At 51.2% G+C, this 10,448-nt stretch overlaps 1 protein-coding gene across 1 annotated transcript; it reads right to left on the reverse strand.

Moving 5' to 3' along the window:
* Positions 1-2,342: 2,342 nt before the first annotated feature.
* LOC149356663 (uncharacterized) lies at positions 2,343-4,187 on the reverse strand. The gene has a single exon (XM_089576404.1). It carries the CDS (start codon positions 4,185-4,187, stop codon positions 2,343-2,345), a length of 1,845 nt encoding a protein of 614 aa, XP_089432530.1.
* Positions 4,188-10,448: the final 6,261 nt, after the last annotated feature.

Consider the following 10,448-nt stretch of genomic DNA (forward strand, 5'->3'; position numbering starts at 1 on the left):
ATGACGTTTGTGTGAGATGCGCTTGATCATGCGGGCCACTTGTAGAGTGGATGCTTTGAGTAGGGCGAGGGTGTGGGTGCAGCGTTGGTTTGACTGTATCCACATCCCCAAGATTTTGATGAGTGTTTTTTCTGGTATCGACTTCCCCTCGAGGTATACTTTTAACTTTAAGTCGTCGCTAGTGGGGACTGTGCGATTTCGTTTTCCTCTCCAAACTCTTAGCAGCTCGGATTTCTCGGTGGAGCATGCTAGGCCTCTTTCTCTGACGTAGTTCTGTACGCAGGTAGCTGCCTTTTGGAATTTCTCTTCTTTCTCTGCAAGCGAGCCTGTGTTGGCCCAGATGGTGATGTCGTCTGCATACATGGCATGGTGTACGCCGTCGATTGCTTTTAACTGTTTCGCTAAGCCAATCATGGCTATGTTGAAGAGCGTAGGGGAGATGACCGATCCTTGAGGTGTTCCTTTGTCTGGAGTAAGGAATTTGTCTGATCTGAGCTCCCCCAGGCCAATCGTTGCCGTTCTGTTTGAGAGGAAGGCTTTGACGTAGCCGTAGACTCTCCTTCCGCAGTTCAGGTCGTTCATGCCCGTAAGGATAGCCTCGTGACTGACATTGTCAAAAGCCCCCTTGATGTCTAATGCCATTATTATGTTCTCTCCGCTCTTGGGGACGTTCCCGAGTACCTCTTCTTTGATTTGGAGTAGTACATCTTGGGTAGATAGTTTTGTTCTGAAACCGAACATGGTGTGGGGATACAGTTCGTTGTCCTCCATGTACTGTTGTAGTCTCAGCGTCACCACTCGTTCGTACAGTTTTTCTAGGCACGATGTGAGTGAGATTGGTCTGAGGTTCTCAATTTGTAGTTTCTTGCCCGGTTTAGGAATCATGACTACCTCCGCATGCTTCCACTCCTCGGGGACGGTCTCCGCTTCCCAGTGTTTGTTGAGAAAGTCGGTGAATTCTGCGACTAGCTCATCACTGAGGTTGCGGATGAGTGCGTTATTGATCTTGTCTGCACCCGCGGCCGTGTTTCTGGTTGTGTTGCGAATCGCTGCGTAGACCTCTTCTCGCGTGATGGGTCTGTCCAGGGTATCGTTTTCTCTTCCCCGGTAGCGCTCTGCGTAAGCTGCTGGGTTTGTGTCCCCGAAGCACTTAACACGTACTTTTTCCAGAAGTTCTGAGTCTAGTCCCTCGAACTGGTGGATTAACCGGTAGATGGCTTTGTTGTTTTCTGCCTTGGTCTTGGTTGGATCTATGAGAGCCTTGAGGATATGCCACGTCCTCGCTGTGCTCAAAGTTCCGTTGAGGGAGTCGCTGAATTGTTGGCAATTTTGCCTTGCCAATTGCGCCGCGTACTCCTCTGCTTTTGCTGTGACTTCTACGATCTTCAGTTTTAGTTTTCTGTTGTACTATTGTTTCTTCCACCTCTTGGTGAGCCCGCGTCTAGCTTCCGACAGCTTGAGCAGCCTGGCATCTACCTCAGGTGTCTGCGTCGTTCGCGCGATTTCTTTAGTGTACTTGCGCTGTTTTTCTTTGAGCATGTTTCCCCACTCTTCTATCGATTGGATCTCGTTCGCGGCGAGATTCCCGTCGCATGCCTCTCGAAAAGCGCTCCAATCCGTAATTATTGCCGATCCCAGGTGACGCTTTAGCCCGTCTGAGGTTACTTGCGTTTTGAGTATGTAGTGGTCACTCCCGAGATTTTCTAACACATTCTCCCACACTGCCTGTTCTGCTCCCCGTATGAATGTGAGGTCGGGGCACGTGTCTGTACTGACGCTGTTTCCTTTTCTGGTTGGAGTGTCCGAGTCGGTGAGGAGGTTGCAGTCAGTGTTTTCTGCTGTCTCTGATAGTGCTTTACCTTTCGGGTTAGCTGTTTGGTATCCCCAGCTTTTGTCCATGGCATTGAAGTCTCCTAGTATGATTAGCGTGTTGTTTTTTGCTAGTTTGCGTGCGCCGTGGAAAAGTTCGTGAAATTTTGCTTTCCTCTGTTTTGGAGGGCTGTATCCATTCACAATGAAGATGCTGCCCCTCTTTCTTTTCTTCTTTGGTATAATTTCTACTATCACGTGTTCTACGTCTGTGTCGGCTATCCTGTCGTGGTTTATGGCGATGAGCGCCTTACTGACGAGGGTTGCCGTTCTTCCTTTCTCCTGAGTCTCGTAGCACGTATATATTGCGAGTGTTGGCGTAGTGCCCGTCTCTTGAAGCGCTATGATGTCGGGCGGTCATTGTTGTGTATAGATGTGTTGTTGGAGTAGGCCCTGCTTCTTGCGCTAGCCTCTGCAGTTCCATTGCCATATGTCTAGGGTTTCTTGCTTGCGTAAGTTTTTGTTGGCCATATTTAAGCTTCAGTGTTGTTTGTGGGCGAGTTGGCGAGGGCTGCCAGCGCGGGGCGGTGGTAGGCCTTTTCTCTAATGTTCTCGGCGAATTTCTGCTTGCGGATGCTACTCCGGAGTTCTGAGACTTGCAGTTGCACTTGCTGCATCATCTGCTGCATCATGTGCTGCATCATTTGCTGGATTTCTGCCTTAAATGTATTGAGATCCTCGTTGCCTGTTTGCGACGAGGCTTGGGTTTGTGATGTTTGTGGCTGCTGAGGGCTATTCGACTTAAGGTCTCGTACTGCCTTCGTGAGCTCTGCTATTTGGCGCTCTAGTTCTATCTGCCTAGCGCGTGATAGTTCTAATTCGCGTCTCAGTGCTATTTTCTCCGCGTCCTCCTGTCTAGGTTGTTCGCGGTTGCTCTTTGTGTTTGTGTTATGTTTGTTAGTTATCCCTCCCGAGTCCGGAGCAAACCAGGGGTTTTCGGCTCCCCAGATCACCTTGACGCCGCCGCTCTTTCGGCTTTGCTTCTGTTTTTTCTTCTCCTGCTGCTGCTGCTGGCTCCCTCCCTTCATGGCCGGGGGTGGCAGGGGCGGGAAGGACCGTGATCGGCTCCGTGAACTGCTCCGTGACGCCCGGGATCTCGAGCGGCTCTGCGAGGTCTCCCCCTCCGAGCTGAACCACCTCGGTTTCTCGCCACGGTCGTTCCGGCTGCGGCGTCTGCTCTCGCGTCCGCCGCCATTGTTGCCGCTGATGACCTTGCCTAGCGGCTCCCTGACTTTGTTTAGTCGGTCGTGACACTCCCTCGATCCGGTAGCGTGGTCACCTCCGCAGATCAGGCATCTCGGGGTACACTGGTGGTCTTTTGGCGGGTTTTGCATCCCGCACTGTTTGCAAGCCTTGGCGTCCGGTGTGGGGCACACGTCGGAGCGGTGACCTGGTTGGCAGCAAACATAGCAGATTTGTCTTGTGGGCCGATACGGGTAGCACTTGTACTCGGCTCCGCAGTAGATGACGTGTTTCGGTGTGATGGGTCCGTCAAAAGTGATGACGGCTGTCTTGGTCTTGCCTAGTCTTCGGGCGCTGTGGATGGTAACACCCTTTGTGCGCGTCCACAAGTCGGCTTTCAGTTCCTCCGGTGTCGCTCCGGGGTCCACTCCGTGTATCACGCCACGCCGGGTGTCGTCCGGTGCGGCCACGTAAGCGTTCACGTCGTATGAGCGTCCCTCGATCTTGAGGCTGGTGATGCGTCTCGCGAGCTGGGCGGCCTCTTCGTTCGGCGTGCTCACGATTATGATATTCGATCCTGTACGGAGCCTGGTGATCAGGTCTCTTCCTTCGAACTTGTTGTTGCATGCCGCGGCGACGGCCCGGGCCACTTGGAATTGCTGGAGTGACTTGACTACAAGTCCCTTCGGTCGCAAAATAATCTTGAAATCATCCCTGGGGAGCGGGGGCAGCCTTCGCCTGGGCTGCCGTTGCGTTCCTTTCCCGTCTTTTTTCAGCGCGCCGGCAGATGGAACGCCAGCTGTCGGCGTAGAGGCCAGGGATACGCCTCCGAGGTCACCTTGAGCGGCCGGGAAAATTGCAGTGTTTGCGGCGGCGTTCCGTCCGTTTCTTCTCTGTCGCTTCTTTTGGCGTTTGGTCAGGGCCAATTCCCAATTTGCCTCGTCTTCTTTTTGGGTGTCTTGCTGCTCCTGCATGGCGGATTCCTCGATTCCCCCGCCTGCCGAATTCTCGGAGTCGGAAATGTCGAGGAACGCGTCGTCCATCTCTCGTGCTTCTAGCAAATTCTGGGCTATTCTGCTCGTTGATGGCTCAAAATCTGGGTATTCTGCGGTGCGGGAGGTGGTTCCAGGCTGCATCGCGGTCGCTAAGCGGGCCTGGCTGCCCGCGAACGCCCGTAGTCGTGCTAAGCCTAAGTAGGCTCAGCGGCGAGCGTTTCCCGCCAAAAAGTCACCCGAGCCACGCGCGGCTTCACAGTCCGGTAAAATCGCCAAAAAATGGTCCTACCGTCTTGAAACCGGTGTCCGGGTGATCCAGCTTGTGAGTTCTTTCAGATCCAACAAAAAGTTGGTGGCCCAGTGGGTCGGATAGTCCGTGGGGGTTGAAATCTGCGGAGCCCATGCGACGCACGTCCGCACTCCTTCGCTACCCACACAAAGACCAAAGCTCGTCTAAGGTGTTGAAGTATTGCAGTGGCGCTCACGAACAACTACACTGGCACAAATCGGCCTGGCAAGGGCATTTGATCGCTTGAGCTATCCTTTCCTTTATTCTCTTGTAAATTTTGCTCACACTGCGCCAAAATAAGTGCGCTTTCGAAAAGCCCGCAGGCAAAGCAACAGATCCATTACATGTAACCCGCCGAAATAGCCAAAATTTGTTACGCCACTGCGCCGAGGGTAACTTTGTGTTCGAAGTTCTAAATATTGATAGGATATTACTCGCGGTGAGCTAAACACCTCTCAACACAGATGGAGGCTAACAGTAATAGTTGAAAAGTCGTTGACCTCTATGTTTTGAAAAAATGTCGTACGCCAAAAAAAAAAAGACGAAACAGGAAGGAAACATAGAACAGGAAAGAGGCACACGGTCCACGAGAAGAAGAGACTGGCCCGCTGTCGTCGGTGTACCTCGGACTGCCTACCTATCTGCTTTGGTTCCTGGTGGTGCCGGGCGTTTCTGTTTGGTGAGGCCGTTCCACGTTCGGGGGTTTTTTGGTCAGGATTCAGGGTAGCACTGTAGATTTGAGTAATGTGAGGTTGCCTTTGCGCCGGCTGTAGACATGGCTTTCACCTCCCCGGGTGGGGGCTCGGCAGCCTGGTTCGCCGGTCTGCCGGTCTAAAGCTTGCCTCTGACTTCATTTGGGAGGAATGGTGTAGATGCAATTCCGGCGGCGCTTGTACCGTTAGGTGATGGAGTACTAAAAATGAAGAATTCCAAAGCGATCCAGCACGAAGTGAAGAGTCTCTCAGATCACCATCTCGACATCTCTGAAGTGCGGCCTTTCGGGAGGCGTGGTATTCTTCGCAAGTCGGCAAACATTGAGTGTGTGTCGGATCTGCTCCGGTGTCGTACTTTTACTACAGTTCCGGTTAAGGCCTTCATTCCTGAACAGCTTGCGTGCACCAAAGATATGGTCCGTGGAGTGGACCCGTCATCTTCCGCCCAAGAAATTCTGGAGGAATTCCAGGACGCAGGAGCCGGGGTTATTTCTGTATACCGCTGCTCACGCGAGGTCGCAGGAGTGCGTGTTTCTACAGAGTCGGTAATTACAACTTTTGCTGGTCGCACCTGCCCCTCTGAGCTGAAAATATGGCCCATTGTATATCGCGTGGACCCGTTGCCGCCTCGTCCTCTGCAATGCACAAACTGTTGGCGATTTGGACATAGTGGTAAAGCCTGCAAGTCGGCGACTAGATGCCGGGTGTGTGGTGAAGGTCACTCTTCCGACAGCTGCACTGCTGGTGAACCCGTCTGTTGCTTGTGCAGTAACGCCCACAGTGCTTATGATGCCACTTGCGAAAAACGGTCACAGGAGCAGAGTTTATTGGAATTAATTGAGCAAAATAGATGTTCCCGAGCAGACGCTCATGGGCTCCTTAACCGCAGAAATCCCTCTTACGCCAGCCTTGTGCGTTCCTCTAGTCCCGACCTTGAAGCCACGCTGTCTGCCAAGATTGTGTCAAGCGTCGAAAAAGCACTGTCAGCTGTGGTAGAGCGTATGCTCAGCAGCTTTACTCAGGCTTTGTCTGAGATTGCTGTGAGTCAGGCAGTTTGTCACCCCCCCCCCCCCCCTGCAGTGCCGCCAGTGGCAACTTCACTTCAACCGTGTGCTGAAAGTTCGATTGAACCATCATCTTCCAATATACCGACTCCCGTGCCACCTCTCGATAGCGTCCCAGTTAGTCTTCCACGCAGCAGTGTCTGTACTATTGATGTGGAAATGACCTGCTCTACACAGAAGCGTCGTGCTTCCACCTCTCCCTCTAAGACCTCCGTTCCCCAGTTCAAGACTAGAAAAGGGCGTGCTAAAGTCTCCTCGAAGTCTGATATGCTAAAGGAGGCTGTTTCAGCCTCTATTCTCGACTAGTTATCATGGCTGGTGTAAAGGTTCTACAATGGAATTGCCGATCTCTTGCTTCTTCTCTTAAATATTTAAAACTTCTTTTATCTTCTCATAATCCAGATATAGTGCTCTTACAAGAAACTTGGCTCTCCTCTGTAAAATCATTTTCTTTAATAGGTTTCGTGTTTTTCGAGCGGACCGCATACATGGTAGGGGCGGTGGGTTAGTGACCCTGATTTCTTCAAAACTGTGTCACCACGCATCAATTAATAAAAAGGTTATGCTTCCCGACTGCGAGCTCTTAGCTGTTGATCTTATTTTGCCGCACTGTGCTCCTGTCACAGTTGCTAACGTATATTATCCAGCAGGAGTAAACAGAACAGACCACCTGGACAGCTTGCTTGGCAACTCTAATAGGGTCATTATTGCTGGAGACTTTAATTCACATCACGTTGTCTGGGATACCTACACTGACTCTCATGGTCAGATGTTATGGAAATGGATGTCTGCAAATAATATGCGCTGCTGCAATTCTCGGGCCATAACCTTCATCCGTGGAAATTCGAGTTCAGTTCTCGATTTGTCTTTGGCAGCAGGTGGGGTAGGTGTAGGGGCATGGTCCACAGTTGACAGTGGAACGTCTAGTGACCACTTGCCAATTATTTTCACCATCTTGGTGCGCTCACTCCATGGGCAGGATTCTGCCCGAACGTTAGTTAATCTTGCAGCCTACAAATCTTCTTTGCGCGCTTCCCTTTCATCTGATGTTTGTTCCAGCGGAAACCACAGGTCTCAGCGAGTGTTTCATTCCGTTTTGAAGGCTACAGAGAGTTCACAGTTCATTGTGCGGTCGGGTGTTAGCAATAAATCACCATCCCCATGGTGGAACGCTGCGTGTGAGACAGCCTTCCACCGTAGGAAAGCAGCATGGAAGAGCCTTTCGCATAATCACAGACCTGCTAACTGGATCAACTATAAATTTTTCTCGGCCTCGTTTAAGAGAACAATAGCAAAGGCAAAGGATGACTACAATCAAAATTTCAATACCTTTTTGTCAGCCCCAAACAATAGGAAGGCTCTGTACCGTTTTATGGAACGGAATATCCACTCCTCATCAATGCAGTTAACAAGCTCGGCTGTACTGTCTCCACATGAGGCGAAAGATGAGTTAGAGCGATTCGCACAAGGGCTCGCGTTACGCTTTCAGGAGCAGCGCAGAGTGCCCCTGTTCGACCCCTTCCCCTGCTCAGACTATGTGGCGGTTGATAAATCAGAACTACTAACTGTGGTTTCTTCGATGCAATCTTCGGCTCCGGGTTCGAACGGTGTTACGGTCGGTATGCTGAAAATCTTAGCTGAAGAATTCACTCAGGACCTTCTCGATCTGGTCAACGCTTCATTGGAAGCTGCATGGCTGCCGCACTCCTGGAAGGTGGCGAAAATAGTATTACTCTTAAAAGATTCAAAAAAGGATTCCATCTTGATAACATTCGGCCGATAGCTCTAACATCCAATTTGGTAAAGCTCGTGGAAAGAATTGTGCACAGCCGCCTGTCAAAGCATGTTTCAGAAATTAATGCATTGTGTCCAGCCCAGATTGGCTTTCGCCGCGGATGCTCAATATGGTCTGCCCATATTGATTTAGAGAGCAGAATCCGCCTTGCTATGCGAAACAACGAAGTCCCAGCGTTAGTGACGCTTGACATTGCTAAAGCATACGACAGTGTTGAACATTCTATCCTTCTCACGAAATTGTCAACACTACACCCGCCGTACTACGTTTATGCGTGGATCCGTGAATTTTTAGCGGAACGGCAGTATTTTTGCACTGACGGTTCCTTCACTTCAGACACCAACGCCCAGACCAGAGGTGTGCCACAAGGTTCTGTGCTTTCGCCACTTCTTTTCAATGTTCTGACGTGTGACATTCCCATCCACCCTGACGTTACAGTTTACGTTTATGCAGATGACATTGCCTTCTTTGCCTCGGCAACCGACATTCATGCCCTGTATCGTTGTCTTCAGGCTTACCTCAATGCTCTCGAGGTTTGGCTTAATAACATTAATCTGGTGTTAAATGTGCATAAAAGCACTGTGTTAGTTTTTCAATCTAACATGCCTTTATATATATCGTTACAATATCGCACGGACATTACACCGCAGGTGGAATGCTTGCGGTATCTAGGCGTAATTTATGATGCTAGTATGGACTGGCGGCCCCACATCAAGAGTAACGTTGAGAAAGGAGAGCGTGCGCTGGGTCGGCTACTTCGAATAAGCAATAGGAGATTTGGCATGCGTCGGGACACGCTCGTACTCCTTTACAAAGCCTATGTCAGACCCATTTTGGAATTTGGCTGCATACTCTTTTCTGGGTCCGCCAAATACAAGCTCCGTCCGTTGCTGCTAGAAAGGCGTGCACTGCGCCTCTGCCTTGGTCTCCCTCAGTCAGTTTCCACCGCAGTTCTGTACCTGGAGGCTCGTATTCCCGACCTTAACTCTCGTTTCCAGCTATTAACTGTCAGGAATTTCTTACGGGCATTTGAGTCTGCTTCTGGTGTGGCTACACCTATTTTTGTTTCCCACCCGGCTCTCTTTTTTAGTCATCATTGGCAAAGGTTTCGCCTCCCTCAGGTTGTTTTTACTCAAAACCTTTTATCGGTCATTGGTATAGATCTCAGTTCTGTGTGTAGAGTAGGTTCTGCAACGTCCCCTGTGGATATTGCTTTTGATTATATTTTCCCACCTAATGCAAAGCATCTCCCGTCCAGGACCCTACTTAGTCTCCTCTCAGAACACCTTGACTCTTTCCCCCACCACAGTGTGATTGCTACAGATGCGTCCGGGGCTGGCCAGAACGCAGCCGTTGGCATTTTTTCTGAGGATCTCTCTTGGAGTTATTCACTTCGAGTCCCGGATTACACTCCCATATTTCTAGCGGAGTTTATGGCTCTTGGGCTGGTGGTGGTGGTGGTGAAAACATTTATTACGAATGAACAGGAGGTATGTTCGGATCAGCCCGTAAGGGACCGATCCTTACAAACACTAGGTGGAGGTCCCTAGTATGGGACCCCAGTGGCGGTTGCCGCCACCCGGGCGCGCCCAACTAAGGCTTGTTGGGCCTGTAAGTCGTGGCAGCCGAGCAGGGTCGCCTCCCAGTCCTCCCGGGTTGGGTTGGGGATGGGGGGAATAGCGGGGTTGGAGGGGCAGGCCCACACCATGTGATAGGTGTCAGAAGACAGTGCACTACAGTGTGGGCAGCTTCCGCTAAAGGAGGGGTCAAATTGTTTTAGCGCTGCTGGGCACAGCAATGTATTGGTGAGAAGGCGGAGAAGGAGCCGCTCATCCGCTTTCTTCAGGCCTTTACATGGGCTAGGGTAAAGGCGATGACAATTTTGATAATATGTTGTAATATCTTTGAATGTATAGACCGGATTAAAATCGGGTTCCTGATCGGAAGGGGAGGAGAAAACAGCCCGGTGAGAGAGCGCGCGGGCGGCTGCGTCTGCTGCCTCGTTTCCTGCCAACCCATGATGAGCAGGGGCTCATATGAGGTAACGGTGTGCGGGGTCCGTATCCCGTATGCAATTTTGGTATACTCGATAGGCTAGGAAGGGAGTGAAGCCTTGTTCGACGTTCCGACAGGCCCCTCGCGAGGAGTCGGTGATTATGTATTTTGAATTGGAATGTGAGGCCGCGAGAGCAATCGCGACCTCTTCTCCTTGTGTTGCACTGCGGGCTCTGAAAGTTAGGTCATTAACTGTGTTGCTGTTGTTAACTACCGCTGCCGTGTACCATCCCCCGTGGTGAGGGCCGGAGGCGTCCACGTAGTATACACCTGTTTTGTTGACATAATATCGGGCTAGCGCTTCCGCTCGTGCCAGGCGCCGACCATTATGGTCTTCATGTGACACGTTTGCTGGAAGAGGCCGCACGTGGAGAGCACGTCTCCACAGTTCCGGGGTGAGAAACCTGTCTTCCTTTGGAGGGGTGTGTTGGATATGGAGTCGAGCAAGAAGGCGCGAACCCGACTTCGTTAGCGACAAGCGCGTGT

This window comes from Amblyomma mixtum, chromosome 3 (genome assembly GCF_055824585.1).
Source record: "Amblyomma mixtum isolate Tamu chromosome 3, ASM5582458v1, whole genome shotgun sequence".
Classification (NCBI taxonomy): domain Eukaryota; kingdom Metazoa; phylum Arthropoda; class Arachnida; order Ixodida; family Ixodidae; genus Amblyomma; species Amblyomma mixtum.

Excerpts from the sequence above, each read along its gene's own strand:
- LOC149356663 (XM_089576404.1), bottom strand. The coding sequence starts at position 4,187 with ATGCAGCCTGGAACCACCTCCCGCACCGCAGAATACCCAGATTTTGAG.